This window comes from Rhineura floridana, chromosome 4, assembly GCF_030035675.1.
Source record: "Rhineura floridana isolate rRhiFlo1 chromosome 4, rRhiFlo1.hap2, whole genome shotgun sequence".
In the NCBI taxonomy this organism is placed as follows: Eukaryota; Metazoa; Chordata; class Lepidosauria; order Squamata; family Rhineuridae; genus Rhineura; species Rhineura floridana.
This window is the reverse complement of record NC_084483.1, coordinates 2776781-2794782: the sequence shown is the minus strand read 5'-3', so window position 1 is coordinate 2794782 and position 18002 is coordinate 2776781. Positions and strand designations below refer to the sequence as shown.

The following is an 18002-nucleotide window of genomic DNA, read 5'->3' as shown; positions in this document are numbered from 1 at the left end:
TTTTAAGTGCTGTGAAGACTTTCCTGTTATCCCAGGCCTTTTAGTGACATTTCTGGATCTTGTACTAGAGCTGCCTTGCAGGCTGTTTGCTGGTGCTGAATTTTTGGCTGTTGTTCCATACTGTTTTAAATTATGTGTATTGTTGGGATTTTCAATTATTGTTTTATTGGCAAAGCTTCTATGATGTTTTTGAGTTTAACTTCTTGTGAACTACATAAAGGGCACAGTTGAATAAGCAATAAGAAAGTGTAACAAATACATAAACGCATGGGAGATGCTTTCCAGTTCTCCAGGAAATGCATGCACCATTGTAGAGATCGTTCAAGATCCAGCTGTTCAGTAGCTATGAGTAGCAGGATGCTTAAGACATCTGTGACAGGAAAAGTATCAACCAGGGCTGTGGAGTCGGTACATCAGACCTTCGACTCTGACTCCTCTATTTTTCTACTGTTTGACTCCGACTCCTTCATAAATGGCAAATGTATATTAACTAGTAATTTACTGCAGTAAAATGGTAGCACAAGGCATTTCATCACCACCATGTGAATCCAGAGCTTGGAAAAGTTACTTTTTTGAACTACAATTCCCACGAGCCCAATCCCTGGGGCTGATGGGAGTTGTAGTTTTATACAGTAACTTTTCCAAGCTCTGGATTCACGTGGTGGTGATGAAATGCCTCGTGCTACCATTTTACTACAGTAAATTTGTTATTACTAGTTAATATACATTTGCCATTTATGAAGGAGTCGGAATTGGAGTCGGAACATTTCTACTGACTCTGACTCCACCCAAAATTGCTCCCGACTCCAACTCCACGACTCCGAAGCCTGGTATCAACTATGCCATCTTGCCCTATCACCCCTTCTTGAAGGCCAGATGAGAAGGTGTTACCACTGTCAAAGACTTTTCAATGCAGTTACTAGCAGAAATAAGGCCAATGACCAATGATACATGGGATCCATTTTCAACAGAAGAGAGATCATGACGATAGGAGAGGGCCCACAAATCTGAGGATCAGCCCCCCGCCACATAACTTATACACTAGGTCCATGAGCTTACTAGCCTGCAATGCCCTCTCTTTAAAACACAGGCGATGCCATTTTCATTAACATTGCTACGAAAAGCCTTTTGAGCACCTATGCTTTAATATCTGCCATAGACTGCATTACAAAGCCAGTATATAACATCATCAACAATTCTAGTTTCAGGTGACCATAAACTCCCTAAAGCAGCCTCTCCCAACCAGTGTGCCTCCAGATGTGGTTGGACCACAACTCCCATCAGCCTCCGCCAGCATTGCCAATGGTCAGGAAAGATGGGAATTGTGGTCCAACATCTGGAGGCACACTGGTTGGGAAAGGCTGCCCTAGAGTAACTGAAAGTAAATCATGAACAGCAATTATGGAAAAGCTTTGTATATACAACACCCCAATTCTAAACTCATTACTTGGACAAAGTTCTCCTCAAACAAATAGGATTTACTTCCAATTAGTTTAGGATTAATGTTAAAGAATAAGAGGTAGAATACTGAAAGCAAAAAGAACTGATTTGTTGTTTGTCCTATGCCACTGTTGGAAGGAATGGATAATGCACACGCAAGCTTAAGTCCAGCATATCATTATACAGCCACGAGAGTCAGCATGGATTTTTTGCATTCAGCAATGTTAAATTGAAAATACCCCCATGCCATTCTGATGCTTCCCATAAGCTCATTTTTAAAAAAACCTTACAGAACTTATAGTCCTGAACTCAGAAACGTTTGCTTAACAAACTGCTAAATTTTCATGGTGATACAGAAAACACTCAGAGAATCAAGAGGTCAAAGTATAAAAAATGGGGGGGGGGAACAGACCCCTTTTGGACTTTTTTGTGTCTCATAATTTGTTGAAATTAATTAAAAATCAGCCATGTTCACAGAGTACCTGTAATCCTATTACTGACCTTGCCCCATACTCTGACCTTCATTTCCTGCAGCTTAAAAGTTTAAATATGCATGGCTGATTTTTAATTAATTTAAGAAATTTAAATTGTAGTCAATAACAAGCACGGGCATGGCTCAGTAAGAACCAACTGTCAGTGTTCTAAAAGCCAGACTCACAGCTGTTTGGCTGGACTAATCAGGGGGCTACACCAGACATTTATTTCACTTTAAACAGTCATGGCTGTCCCCAAAGAATTCTGGGAAGTATAGTTTGTGAAGGACTGAGAGTTGTTAGGAGACTTCTATTCCCTTTGGAGCCGGACCTGTGTAGAATAAAACGGTGGGGGAAACCCTGAAAAACAATGATACTGTTCACAATGTTCTCCTTTTGGAAAGGAAAGGGGCTTTCCCTCTGCCCAGTGCCCACCCACCCAATCTCCTCCCCTCCCCTCCCCTTCATTCCCTTCTCACCCCATCCCTCCCCCAGGTCAGTTTCACCTATCCTAGGCATGACTGTACAGGAGTAAATCCCACTGAAGTCAAAAAGCATGCAAAAGATCAAACCTGCCCTCCCTTTATCCTCCAACCTATCCCCTCCCTCTTGCCCCTTCCCCTCCCCCTTTCTTCACCCCTACTCTGGGTCTGGGTGAAGGATGGGTCCTTGTGAGAGGAGATCCGATCTGGAGAGAAGATGCAACCGCGGACTGGAGCTGAGGTCCACTAGGCTGGAAAACCACAGTCTCCGTGGCCAGTGTGGAGCCACCACTATCACCTGGACCGGGAGAACTCTGATTCTGCACAGCAGCCTGGACAGAAGAGGTAGAAGCGGGAAGGTGTAGAGGTGTCCCTGAGGCCAGGGGGCTGACAGGGCTTCTATGTCTTGGGCGTGTGGATTCCGCACTTGTGCCATGATCTGGTCCAGTTGGGCATTCACCGATGAGGCAAACAGGTCCATGAATGGGAGCCCCCACTTCCGAGTGATCTCTAGGAACATGTCCCGGTGAAGGGCCCACTCTCACTGGTGGACTTGTTCCTGGCTCAGCCAGTCGGCTTGTGTGTTCAGGATCCCCTGTACATGTATGGCTGAAATGGAAACCAGGTGCCTTTCTGCCTACTGGATCAGCAGGTTGGTCTCCTTCTGAAGAGGGCCTGATTTTGTGCCCCCGTAAACAGACATGCGATTTGGTGGTGACATTGTTGGTGCGTACTAGCACATGAGTCTGATAAATAAGAGGTAGGAACTCCTGGAGTGCTAGTCGGATTGCTCTGAGCTCCAACCAGTTGATTGACTGGCACCGCTCCTGCACTGACCACTTCCCCTGTGTGATGCTGGAGCAACAGGTTGTTCCCCAACCATATAGGCTCGCGTCTGTGGTGACTACTGAGACTGTTGGAGCTTTGAGGGAAAGGCCTTTCTCCAGATGAGGTAAAAGTCCCCACCACTGGAGGGACTCCCGCACATGCCTCGGGAGGGTGATGAGCCAGTTCTGGCGTGAGATGATCTGGTCCTGATATGGAAGCAGCCGCCACTGAAGCACTCTTGAGTGGAAGTGCACCCACGGCACTGAGTCTATGGCTGCTATCATGGAGCCCTATACCTGAGCCAGTTCTATTATCAGAGGAGCCTGGCTGCCTTGCAGGCACGCGTGCAGCTGGTGCAGGAGCTTGTCCGTGTGATCGGTGGACAAGAAGAGCTTGCTTTGCGGTGTGTCGATGATCACTCCCAGATGTTGAAGGCGATGGATGGGTATCAGATGGCTCTTGTCCCTGTTGATGATGAAGCCATGGTTCTCCAGACACTGGATGGTAGTCTGGAGATCCCGTTGTGCCACTGTCAATGAAGAGGCCCTCACCAAAAGGTCGTCCAGGTAAGGGTATACGTGGGCTCCCTGAGTGCAAAGGTGTGCCACTACTGCTACCATTATTTTGGTGAACACCCGCGAGGCCGAGGCAAGGCCCAAGGGTATGGCCCTGTATAGTGGTGGCTGTGTGCAAAGCGGAGGAAGCATCTGTGCTGCTGGAGAATGGGGACATGCAGGTACGCCTCTGTGAGATCTATAGATCCCAGGAATTCCCCAGGTTGAATGACTTCCACAATAGACCTGAGCGTCTCCATCTTGAACTCCTTTGTCTGCAGGAAGTGGTTCAGGAATTTTAAATCCAAGATGGCGCAGTAATTGCCATTGCATTTGGGGACTGTAAAGAACACAGAGAAGATTCCTGAGGACCGCTGATGCTCTGGCACGGGTTCTATGGCGCCTATCTCAAGGAGGTGAGAAATGTGATCCAGGGTTCACTGCAGCTTCTCCAGCTGACAAGATAGAGAAGCTGCCCTCCATCTGTCCTGCGGGATGGTGGCAAACTCTAGCGAGTAGCCAGACCAGATGGTGCTCAGTATCCATTTGTATGAGGTGGAGGCCGCACAGGCATGTGCAAAAAATTGAAGTCTACCCCCCACCTGGGCTGTCCTGGTGTCATGCATGGCTTTGCTTGAAACTGGGCTTGGGGTGTTGCCTCCCCCACCACTGGAGGGTGTGGAATGGGTGCGCTGGCAGAAGGAATTCCAGGAAGAGTTCCAGGATCCCCGGAACTGATGTGTAGTCCTGTAGGTAGTTGGATAGCCCTTGGGACAAAAGGAATGTGAAGCCTTCTTATGGGATTTGTCATCCTTCCTGGGAATGGAAGGCCTTCTTTTTATCCTTGGTCTCCACCAGGTGGCACTCTAGAGCAGGGCTGTGGAGTCGGTATGTCAAACCTTCGACTTTGACTCCTCTATTTTTCTACTGTCCGACTCTGACTCCTTCATAAATGGCAAATGTATATTAATGTATTAATATTAATAAATTAATATTAATATTAAAATATTAATTTTATTTTGAAGTCAGAGTCAGTACATTTCTACCGACTCCGACTCCACCCAAAATTGCTTCCGACTCCAACTCCACAGCCCTGCTCTAGAGACTTGCCAAAAAGCTGCCCACCTGAGTAGGGCAGAGCTGCAAGACTGGCTTTGGAGTGATGGTCCACTTCCTACTGTTTCAGCCATATATTGCGTCTTACTAACACTCCATATCCAAGAACTCTTGCTGAGTACTGTAGGAGAAATCAGCTAGGAATTCAGCTGTTTTAGCCAATTTGTGCAGCCCCTCCCTGACGTGTCTAGCATCGGGAGGCACTTCTGATAGTAGTGCTTTAGCCCACTTTACCGCAGTCCGTGCCAGGAAGGAGTTGGCTGCCAAAGCTCTCATGGCCAATGCAGATGCTTCGTGTGTGTGTTTTAAGATAGCCTCACTGCGCCTGTCTCTTTGGTCTGAAAGAGTATCCGCTCCTTCTTTGGGAATAGCTGTCTTGGCCCTGAGGGCAGACACAGGGTCATCAATGGCCAGGACTTGAAGGGTTGCCATGGTCATGGCAGGAAGAGCATATTGCTTCTTGGACAGAGCATGTGGAGCATTGGATTTGGCTGGATGATCCCATTCTTCCTTAACAATGTCCTTGAAGAACTTTGGAAAGGGAATGACCACCTTCTGATCCCGACCTGGGGAAGACGTCTGAAGATCCCTGTTCTCCTTCCTCTAGTTCCCCCTCCTGAGGAGTTTCCTAAGGAGGGTCTAACTGAAAGCAGGCCATAGCCTTAGAAATCAAAATGGGATAGGAGTCAGGAGAATACAGCCTCTTATGCACCGGGGATGGCATAGGGGAATCCTCCCGAGAGTTCCCCTTCTTCCTTTTTTGAGTCTGATGCAGCAGATGATGGGGGAGTACTCTCTCCCCAGGAGCATGGGCTGAAGGAAAGGCGGTCAGGTGGGAACCCAGAGCAGGAGCATCTTTTGTGTTTATCTTCGTGTGGTTTAGGCTTCTGTAAGGAGCCCCTTCTTTTACTCTTCCCCCTTTCTCTAACTGGGCTGGCCTCCCAGGAGGAGGAACAGGAGGAGAAGAAATCATGGCAGCATGCCCTGGAGTGCTTGGAGCCTTTCTTCCTACGTGCACAGGCCCAACGCTTGGCGAAGAAAGCCCCTGCCTCCTTCATCATGGCCTTGTTAAGCCAGGCCAGCACAGCCGAAGAGGTAGAGGGCTTATCTAGATGGTGAGATTTGGCATACTTTTTTCCCCCCTGCAGGAGCCACATGTGCATCTTCCCCTTCCTCTGGCTAAGTAAAAGGGAGCTGAGAAAACAAAACTATTTCAGGCGGGGAGTCTAGCATGCTTCCCACCACTGAGGTGAGGGTGACTAATGGATTGCTTAATTGAGATGTAGGTTCCTCCCCACTCAGGGACTCATCTTCCTCTGCAGAGGCACAAGAAGAGCTGTCTCTTCCTACAGGCATAGTTAAAATCCCAGCTGAAGAGGGGAAAAGGCTGTGCCTGGAGCTGCCCCCTCCCCCCAATTAGAAAAAGAAAGCTTAGCCCTTTACCTGAGAACAATGTGGCAAGGAGGACAACCACGTTTAGCAGAGGCGTGTTGCCCCAGGGGGGTTTTGAATCAACAAAAAGCCTTGGATAGCGAAGGCCCAATCCCTGCTCCTCCAGGGTCCTAAAACGCTCCTGGAAGCTTCCCTCTCCTTGGGACTGTGAAAGAGTGTTTGATAAGGGACAGCAAGGGGAGGTGCGAGACAGATCCCGGCCTCCACCGCTTCCAGCACCTCTTCAGAAAGAACAATCCCTCTCTTCCTCCCTCAAATCTGGCTATTCAGTGAGGGCGGGAAATGAAAGAAGAAAGGCAGAAGTCTGCACTTTGACTGCAGTTGATGATGATAAACTCTTTGATAAGAACAGAGAACATAGCTAAACTGTTCCTGAATCTGTTATGGGGACCCAGGAGGAATAAGCTGACTCTGTTGCTCGCTGAAGGCGGAGTCACAAACTGAAGAATGGGAGAAGGTTCCTTCCCTTCTGGATGGCCACCAGCTAAACCTTTTGTGTTATAGAGCTGACTCTGCCTCCAGGAGTTAACCCATTCCTGTCTGCTCCACTCCTCCGCTGACCGAGAACATAACCTCCAGTTTGAAACACAAAAGACTATATTCACTATCGTATGACACTAACCAATAAAAAGGCTTTGAAAATAATTAAATTTGACACAGATTTCTAGGATGAATAATGAGAGAAATATAATTTTCTAGGTTAGATTCTCTGTAGAAACAGTAGTAACACAGAAAAGCAAAGTAAGAAGAACACCAACAAGCATACAATAAAAGTAATTCTCCATCTTTGGAGATGTAGTCCTCACTGCAGGTGTTGCCACAACTCAACATATGCTCAGAGGCACGATACCAAATTCTTCCAAGCTACACAGGAAGTGGATTGGACTGTGCAAGACCAACCGAAATTGTGTTTGAATTTTTACAAATTTGTATGGCAGCACAATGTCTCAGAGAGGAGGTCAGATCTCCTGTTCCCCTAGTGCATTTACTATAGCTGCCCAATTTCCCTGCTTTTTAAAGTTTGATAGAAATATCCGTGGGCTATAGGTACATTCTTAAACTGTAAAGATTTTTTTTGCGTATTAGTGAATATTCATTTAAATATATGGCTTACAAGCAAATAATTGCCACTGACACTTTTAAATAACCTATCTCAGTACTGCCAGCTGCTGAGGCAATACACTCTACCAGGGATACAGTAGGGCCCTGCTTCTCGGTGCCCTGCTTGTCAGTGTTCTGTTAATACGGTGCCAGTGGGGCGATCAGCTGGAGGGGGGGATGGAGCTCCCCGTGCTCCAGCTGATCTCACCAGAGGGGAAGATCCGTTGTAGAGCGCTACAGCCGATCTTCTCCTCTTCTAGCGCAATCAGACTCCTGCGCTCAAGCTGATCATGCCGGAGGAGGGGAATCTTCTCCTCCGATGCAATCAGCAGGTTAGGTTCCAGACCCCCGTACTACAGTTGATCCGCTCTTCGGCGGGCGTCTGGAACCTAACCTGCCATATGCGTGGGGCCCTACTGTACAATGTTTGTCCTAAACCTTTTGAGCCTGTTAACAACACTGAGAGTTAGACACCCACTACAATAGTGTTCTTCATCCTTAGGTCCCTAGATGCTGATGGACTACAACTCTCATCATCCCTGACCATGCTGTCTGGGGATGGGAGTTGTAGTCCAGTAACATCTGGGGCAGAAGGTTGAGTAACAGTGCACCACAGTGCCAAGCCTTCCTTAGAAAAGTTTTCTTGTTTAGCACTTTATGTTGCTGCATGGTTAGATTTACCTAATCTGAATCTCTTTACTATTTATATCATTAAATACTATGACAACTGTAATTAAATCCAGTTAGTAATAGAGGAAATAGAAGGGAAGCTCATTATAAGCATCTATTACGTTTTTAGATGTCCTAGATCAGTTGCAAGAATTCAAATACATTTTGCAGATTTGGCATTGGAGTGAATGAGAATCTCCCTCATTTTAACAATATGGACCAAGCCATGTTGCTTGAACCATCGCATTACACAACATTATTGTTCAGCAAAAGCTCAATACAATAATGTTGTTTTACCAGTTATTCAAAAGTATTTTTAACAAAGGCAGCCCAAACTCATTATTACATATATAGTCCACCTTTCCTCAAAGGAGCTTAGGGTGGTATAGATGGTTCTGTGCATATTTAATCAGATTTGACACTGATATGCTTCTTCAGATAGAAAGGATCTGATTTCCTCAACTGACTATCAATGGCTACTAGCCGTGATGGCTGTGCTGTGCCACCCTAGTCAGAGGCAGCATGCTTCTGAAAACCAGTTGCCGGAAGCCTCAGGAGGGGAGAGTGTTCTTGCACTCGGGTCCTGCTTGCGGGCTTCCCCCAGGCCCCTGGTTGGCCAATGTGAGAACAGGATGCTGGACTAGATGGGCCACTGGCCTGATCCAGCAGGCTCTTCTTATCTTCTTATGACATATCAGATGCTTTTTGATATTAAAAACTCAGAGATAGGCTGACAAAATTTCAGACATGAGCAGGCAACAGAATCAGATCAGCATGCACCTACTAGCAGAGATCTAAATTACAAGATTTAGAAGCAAAGCTTAATGTTGCGGTCCTATGCACACTTTCTGGGAGACAGTGAGTCTTACTCTGAGAAAGCATATATAGGATTGTGTGGTAAATTTGTTTCATTGGCTTCCCATGTTTACCCTTATGATTTTCCTCTTCCTTTATTCCCGGTGTTGTATCAAACTTTAGATTAAAAGATGTGTGGGCCAGCAAACATGCAAAAAGCACATTACATTTTTTGGAATATCTGAATTGGAATGTCAGCAATGAATATAGGCCAATATAGCAAGCAACATTTTATTTTAATGTGAAAAGGTGCTATTATTAAAACATGTTAAGTACTGTCAGTTCACAGCCACTATTGTACTCATATAAGTGCTCATTTGCTTGGTATATTCACTGCTGAATATAGTTAAATACACCAAAAAATGTAATGCACTTTTTTATCATCATTCATTTTATTTCTATATTGCTGTTCCTCACATAAGAGCCCAGGGAAACCATATATTAAAGCATCTAAAAACACATTTCAAAAATAAAAAGCTTATACGAAAACAATACCATCTGCTTAAAGTCTAGTTGTCATTGATGTCCCAAGAGCTTGGGTGAACAGAGATGTCTTCAATTTGCATCTAAATGCCATCAGCATGGGGGACACACACCTTCCTGGAGAGATAGTAGCACAAACAGGGTGCTGCTGCACAGAAGCTGTCACTAGTTGATACTCCACAAGCCATACTCATTGGCAGCACCACTACTAGGGCCACCCTCATAGACCTGAAAGCACAGTTTGGTAGGTATTGTGGAAGCCTGTCCTTCAAATACTTGGACTCCATGCCTTTTAGAGCTTTGTACACAGTACCAAAACCTTAAGAACGTAAGAGTGTGCATCTAATCCAACATTCTGTTTTCACATTGACCAGGTTTCCTATGGGAAAGCTGCAGGAAGGATCCTGAGCACAAGAACACTCTCCCTTCCTAAAGTTTCCATCAACTGGTATTCAGAGGCATACTACCTCTGACTGTGGAGACAGCACATAGCCATCATGGCTAGTAGCCTTTGATACCCTTATCCTCCATGAATTTGCCTAATCTTCCTTTAAAGCCCTCCAAGTTAGCGGTCACCACTTATTCTTTTGGGAGCAAGTTCCATAGCTTAACTAAACACTGTGTGAAATACTTTTTATCTGTCCTCAGTCTTCCAATATTCAGCTTCACTGGATGACCATAACTTCTAGTGTTATGAGAGAGGAAAAAAACCCTCTCTATCCACTTTCTTCATGCCATGCATAATTTTAGCAACTTCTACCATGTCACCTCTTACTCGCCTTTTCTCTAAACTAAAAAGCCCCAAATGCTGCAACCTTTCCTTGATCATCTTGGTTGCCCTTTTTAAAACCATTTTCCAACTCTACAATATCCTTTTTGGGGTGAGGCGACCAGAACTGTACACAGTATTCCAAATGTGGTCACTCCATAGATTTGCATAATGGCCTCACACCAGCAGTTTTATTTTCAATACCTTTCGTAATGCCTTTTGCATAGCTGCTGCACACTGGGTCAACATCTTTATTAAGCTATCCGCTATGACCCCAAGATCTCATTCCTGGTCAGTCACCACCAGTTTGGACCCTGAGCGCAAATGTGAAATTACAATTTTTTACCTCTACATGCATCACTTTAAGTTTGTTTACATTGAAATGCATTTGTCATATTACTGCCTGTTCACTCAGAAGGGATAAGAGCGTTCCCCTCTCCACAGATGACAAAGCTTATCCCACACTTCATACCTTTCCCTACTCATGACCTTGCCAATGAATTCTCCCTGCCCCCCATCTCCCAGGCACACATACTCTTCTTACACCAACATCAATTTCAGCAGAACACATGAAGAGGACCTGTAAAACCAAAATCAAGTGCATGGGTGCAAAAACATATTATTAAAATTTATGAACCCAACTTAGAAATCATAATGGACATTTTCATTGCATTAGCAGCCTTTCTGCACAGTACTTTACCCAAACAATACTAAAAAGATATCTTAGTTTTTACTTCACAGTTCCCTACAGATCAAATGAGTTTCTTACATCAATAGTGCTAGTACCACCCTAACATCCCATCACAATCAATGTAACAGTGTTGGCGTGGAAAATATGAGTGCCTGAAGTAGCAATCCCAAATGGATGTAAACTATCCCCTTGTAGGCTTATGAGTGTTCTACAATGCATCTCTCCTTAGCCTTTCCTTCAGGCTTGAACTAAGTATATGTTAATTCTTTGTAAAGTACTGGCATTTAGAATCTGCTGAAATTGCCTTGTGTATCTAGGACATAGGCAAAGAATGTGTTCCCTGCAGAGATGCATTTAACCCTGAAAAGAACAAACGTGTTTGTTCTTTTCCAATAAGTCATGAAGGGTCTGTGTCAAAGGGGGGTGGTGATAACTTTAAGAACAGGAAGACAGGAAGAGTGAAAATGCACCTTTTGTTCTCTTATTACGTCTGTTTACACGCCTTTGTTTATGACTCTATCTCTCATCTGTTTACTGTTTATCGTGCCTTGGTGATCTATAAAGTGTTGATGCTTCCTAAATAAACTCATCCAACTGACCAAGGCTGTCGCTTGGTTGGATTGAGGGCTGCTTTGTCTGGGTGGAACCTTTGGCCAAAGATTTCATTGTGTGTAAATGTGTTTTCCTTCCTAAGCTTGGTTCAGGGTCCAATCCAGCTCGTGCCTTACCTGGGGAAGGAGGCACAGTGACATTGATATTGAATCTCACCCAACAACAGTACTGCACATGAAATTACAGCTTGAGCCTATTGATGGGTAGGGCACAATCTGTCCAAAATTAAGTGCTTTTAAATCCTATTCATTCAACTGGAGTACTTGCTTAAATTTATCTCAGCTAATCAATAAGATTTGAAAATGCTTAACTATGGGAGGATTGTGTCTTTGGCAATGTGACTTTTTTTTAATCATCAGCCCTTTCCCACTATTTGACCATCTCTCTTAAATTATTTTTTCATAATACAGCAAACTCCACACTGGTGCTCTCCAAAATAATCATACCTCCACAGTATCTACATAAAGAATTTCAGGAAGAACATTCTTGTTAATAGACAAACCTGATTTGTCATATTATCTACATGTGTACCTATGAGGTCACCTCAAAGCTACAATAAGATATCACACAGTATTCCAATTTGAAATATCCAAAAAGTTGTTACCATAATTTACGTTTCCGCTGCATATCAAAACAAGGTATAGTTTCAATAAGTGCAATGTTAAGATGAAACTCGTTTACAACACCCAACCATTTTTTAAATATGATTATAAGATGTTGATAGCCAGTGTGGCGCAGTGGTTAGTGTTGGTCTGTGACTTGGGAGACCAGGGTTCAAATCCCCACACAGCATGAAGCTCATTGGGTGACCTTGGCCCAGTCACTACCTCTCAGTCTCAGAGGAAGGCAGTGATAAACCACCTCTCAATACCGCTTACCATGAAAACCTTATGCATAGGGTCGCCATAAGTCGGAATCGACTTGAAGGCAGTCCATTTCCATTTTCAAGATGTTGTAAAATGCCAGAAACCCATTTATTTTATTTCTTTATTATTTTTTTAATTTATATCCTGCCCTTCCTCCCAGAAGGACTTAGTGCCGGGGCATTGTGAAGTACTAAAATGGCTCACAGAACAACCCCATGACATAAGTTTGCATAAAATCTACATATGCTAATTTATATGTACTGATGCAAAATTGAGACTGAATTTCAGAGAGGAAAAAACTATCTCTTGTGGTCAGGGTTTATTCTGAGCTATGAGGTTTCAAAAGGATTTCTCAAGGACGGTGTATGTGAATTGAGTCCTACACTCCACTTGCATTATATATATAACACTCACAGTCTCTTCTTACACACATACACACACACATCCCCACTCCAATCAGCTATTGCATGTACTTAAAAGCCCCCTATCACCAGTCAATACCATCCAACAACTAGAAACCACAAAATCTGTACAATAGAAAGCAAATTAAAACAGAGGGTGCTGGGACCTCACAGCGCTGTGCTTTGTACTTCATCCAGCCATCCTATAAGCAGGTGTTTGTTTGGTTGCTTTTAAAGCAAGTTTTGAAAGAGGGAGAGGCAGAAAATCCAGGGTCCGGGGCTTGAGGTCACTGGGCCAATCCTTAACATCACTTCTGCCTAGTGCCTCCCCGTAGAAGGTTTCAAAAGCAATAATAAAATTAGATTTATTGCCCTAGAGTGTCACTGCCATTACTGTAGCCAGGAAACAGCAAAACAGGATCTCCTGATAGCAGCCAGCACAGTTCTCCAGAGAAAGAACTCAAAAGGTGCACAAAAGTTAAACAGTGGAAAACCATTTTTAACAGCTAAAGATCAATGTTTCTCATTCCTGACATTTCCGTCTTACAGTTCTAAATTATCAATTCTTAGAAGTGTTTCACTGCAATGTAGCAACATTGCAAAATCAACATAAGCCCAGAAAGCATTTTGTAAGAATCATGTGGTAAACACATGACCTGCAGCTGAGTGAAGGGTGGACATCAATGTTAAGCAGTCGACAGCAATTGGCTGGAAAGTGAGTGGGATCAACTGTCAAAATGAGGCCAGACTTCACTTTATCCCTTACAGCTTAGTATTTTGAGAAACCAACTAAGTCTCCCTGCATTTTGATACACAACAGCAGAATTAATTGGAAAATAAGCTCATATGTTCTGCATCGGCAGTCCTGAGGGCATAAACAAACCTTGCAAAGAAGGCAGGCTATATATGCAATTGATTCTGAGCGTAGAGGAGAAAATATCATTAACTTTTCATGATGTGTCATAAAATCTTCTTACACCCCATCTGTGACCACTGCTGTTTGTAACCCAAACTCCCATGGGGCAACATTAGAGGTTTCCTTCATTTCTCTTTTCATTTGTCTTCAGATCTGTCAAGTTTCTACAACATTTGAAAGACAGCTAAAGTCCTTAAGTACTGTAGTAGTGTAGAGTCAATCCCTAAGAATGCAGTTTTCAGCCAGGGAGTCTCTGGTTCAAGTCTTGCTTCAATGGTTAAATTCATTAGACGGCCACTCTCAGTTTCATTCCACTTGCTGCACTAGGTAAAAACACTGACTTCTCTTGTAGGGTTTCTGTCTGTCAAGGCAGGGCTGAAATCATAAGGTTTCGTGGCCAACTGTGGTCCTATATGACAAAAGAGGAGAATCTCAGGCCCAGGGCAAAACGCAACCCTCTTGATTTGGCCCTTGAGATTATCCCCAGACTACAACCCTTCCCCAGCCACACCCTTCACTGGCCTTGCTTCACACTCTACTTGAGTGCTTTTGCCTGGCTGGAATGCGTCCTTGAACTCTGAGAATGCCTCTTGCTTGCCTGGATGAAGGACATAGAGTGTGTGGGTGTGTATAGAAGCTAGCCTACAAATGAACAAAGGTAACATTTATATTAATTATTTCAGCCACTTTGGCCTTTGGCCCTGCCCATGACTGGCGCATGGACCCCAGAAGACAGCATGGCCCACATGCTGACAAAGACTTCCCATCCCAGCTAAGTTCTTTATTTAAAATATTTCTAGAACACACTTTCGTATTGCACGGTAGCGTAAAAACCTCAATAAGGAAATCTCAAATACCCAGTATTTGTGGCCTGTCTCCACATCTTTGTAAGAACAGGCCATCAAAACCAAGAACGGGGATAGAAGAATGTCTGCATCACTACATCTGTATTGTTTTTCCTCTTCCTGGACTGAAAAGCACATTGATAACAGTTTTTCCCATCTTTTGCAGCTAACCCACCTAGCTGCGTATACACCTGAATCTCAGATCCCTTCACTAGTATGGAGTGATGGGAGGAAAATCCTTCTATACTGATACTACTAAAGTTATAGTAGAGCTGAGACAAGTCAGAAGGCAGGCAGGCAGGGAGCAGCAGACAGCAAGTGTGGGGGAGGGGAAAATAGAGTGAGAAGGAGAGACATTGGTAGATGGGAAAAGAGAATCAATTGGTAACAAATTAAGAAACAGCAGCCGAAAAGTAACTGTTGAGAGCTCCGTTAGGAAAGCAAAAAAGGACACAACTAAGATACGAAGGTGCAGATTTGTGGTAGGCAGAGATTGCACCTGCGAAGAGGAGAAGAGTGCTGTAGAGTGTAAAGAGAACAGAAGACCTGTTAACAGAGAGGTAAGTTCAGGGAGACCTGTAGCAGTGGGGAGTGAAAGACACAAGCATATGCACATTATGGGTCATAGAGGAAAAGAGGAGCTGAAGAAAACAGGTTATAATGAACAAAAAGTTAAGCTGAGGAGCAGCATGAAGGGAGGTAGAGTGCTGACTTAGATCGGGGAAACCACTCAACCATAACACCTCCTTAGGTGCCCTTGGGCCACTCACCATCTTCCAGCCTAATCTACCTCCAAAGACTGATAAAAAGGAGGGAACCATGAGATTATTGGAGGAAAGGTGAAATAAAAAACAAAAATGCTTTCCTGAGCTTAAAATGTAGCCCTCTTGCATAAGTAGAAGCATCCCTCAAAGCAATTTGAGTTGTGCAATCCTACTATAAAGTTTACTAGCAAGTACCCATGCTACTTGCTCAACTATTGAAACCTTAAGTGGCATACTACTTAGGTGCACAGAACACAAACATAAAGACGACGACTCCCACAAGAACAGATTCAGGCTGAAGCCTACCTTTCAAGAAGGAATAAATCCACAGGAGACACCGTTAGCAAGAATGCTGATTTCACCAAGACACCACTCGTAACACCCATGCTCCTATTGCAGATTGGAACCCCTTTACAACCTAACCGACCTTGTACCCTCTAAGCACCTTCTTTCCAAATGTCCCTAATCCCATCATGCCCTATTCTCTCCGAATCAGGGCCTGGGAGACGCCTGATGGCATTTCAGTTTCGCTGGTTTATCTCAGCGTCCCCCTCCCGCGCCCATCCCATGAGCACCAGTTCACTGAGCGTCCACACCACTTTCCCCAAGACCTCTGCTACAGCCTCTGCTTTTCTTTCCATCGTTTCTTTCATCGAGCCTTCCTCTTCGCCGTCCGCATGAGCAACAATCCCTCCCGCCCCATTCAGGCTCCTTGCTTCCCCACTGCCCCCATCCGCATCACTCCATCCACACACGGGCGAGGCAAGCCGCGCTTCCCCGCCGCACTACTCACTATTCCGGATTCATGCTTGACATGTCAGCGGGGGCCCCGCGGCCTGTAGAGAACGAACTCGCTCCGCGGAGCAAGCGGCGGCCAGACCCACCGGCGGCAGCTCCTCGGGGGTCACGCTTCCTATCCAACCGAGCAGCGCCGGCCGCGGGCACCGTTTCTCTTTTCACCGGGCTCGACTCCTCCCCTCACAGGCAGCGGTGGCGGCGGCAGCCTCCGCTCTGGTACCTAGAACCCAAAATGGCTGCCGGCTCCCGAACCAGGAAACAGAGAAGCCTCTGGAGGAGGGCTAGAGCTTACATGATGATAAGGAAGTGGCGGCGGCCCGCTCAAGGGACGCTGGGAAACCGAGTTCCTAGATGCGCAACAGCTCTTGGCCCGCCGCGGAAATATGCCTTGGCAAAAAACTCGGTTTCCCTGCAACGCCGGCCGCTCGGCCGACGCGTGCGCAATCCGAACACTTTCTTTCCTGTTTCCCGGTTGACTCAACTTTGATATTCAGATAACGGATTGGCTGACAGGTTCAGCCGGCCGGGCAACGTCAGCAAGGAAACGTGGCAGCTCTGGCGAGCCGTTGACCTCACCGGACCGGATAGGAGAGGGCGGGGCCCCCGTGTAGGAGGGGAGTAGGGCGGGGCCAGCGGCTGTGTGGTCGGAGTTGGAATTTGAAAGGGTAAAGGACGCAACAATATTACTCAGAGTAGCGTAGAAAAATTGCGTGTGGACAGAGGTTCGAGTGCCTTATTGGCGTGAAAAGACAAATAGATCCTAAATTTACAGAAAAGGCTATGGGGCTTAGGATTGCCAGGTTCTTGGCCTGAGACTGGTCCTGTATCTTTAGGAGAAGAGAAAGGCAGCCAAGTGCAGGTGTTCTTGCAACACTGTAATGGGAAAAACCACAAGGTGGAATTCTCCTTTCCCCTGCACAACTTTTAAAGATACAAAAGACCTCTTGGAGGCTGGGCCTGGCAACCAAAAGGTCTTCTGTATCTTTAAAAGTTGTGCAGGGGGAAGGGAGAATTCCACCTTGTGATTTTTCTCATTACAGTGTTGCAAGAACACCTGCACTTGGCTGACTTTCTCTTCTCCTAAACATACAGGATGTCTCATGCCAAGAACCTGGTAGCCCTAATGGGGCTGTTACTGCCCGCAAGACCTGTTCTGCTTGGTCATCATTCATTGGCGATCACTCGTGGCCGAGTAAGATTGTCTTCCAAGATAAGGTCTAACGGTGGGTCCGTAAGTGACTATGGAGGTCATTTCTGGATCCACACAGCCTCCCACAGTGAGGACATAAGTTTCCAGATGGAAGATGGTCAGGTTGAGGATTTGTTTGACGTGCCTTCTGGTTAGCTCTTTTGTCCCGGTCACCCTGTATTCGTGCTTCTTCAAAGTCCACAGCACCTTTGATAATAGCATACCTCTATTTGGGACGTTCATGGGCCAAGACTTCCCAGTTCTCAATGCTCATTTTACTTTTTTTTTTATTCACTTTAAGAACATCTTTAAACCTCTTTTGCTGTCCACTGATATTCCGTTTTCCATCCTTAAGTTGGGAGTAAAGTAGCTGCTTTGGAAGATGGTGATCAGGCATTTGAACAACATGGCAGGTCCAGCGAAGTTGATGTTGAAGGATCGTTGTTTCAACACTGGTAGCCTTTGCTTCTTCCAAAACGCTAACATTTGTCCATCTGTCTTCCCAAGTAACTTAGTCATAAGGGAAAGGCACTCTGCACGCAGTGAGAGGCTACTCTATGATTAATCCACGAGTCAGCCTTGGCCCTGCAAACAAATCCTGGGACTGAGGCCTGAGGAGCTTTGACCAGAGCTTGGAAAAGTTACTTTTTTTGAACTACAACTCCCATCAGCCCCAGCCAGCGCCATGCTGGCTGGGG

The 18002-nt window shown here is 45.3% G+C and overlaps 1 protein-coding gene across 1 annotated transcript in view; it reads right to left on the bottom strand.

Annotated features, from left to right (window-relative positions):
• Window positions 1–16440, bottom strand: part of RAB1A (RAB1A, member RAS oncogene family) — a 28746-nt gene extending 12306 nt beyond the window's left edge. The window contains exon 1 of the mRNA XM_061622241.1: window positions 16111–16440. Coding sequence (XP_061478225.1) covers window positions 16111–16133 — 23 coding nt within the window. The 5' untranslated portion in view covers window positions 16134–16440. The remainder of the gene's footprint in view (window positions 1–16110) is intronic.
• Window positions 16441–18002: the final 1562 nt, after the last annotated feature.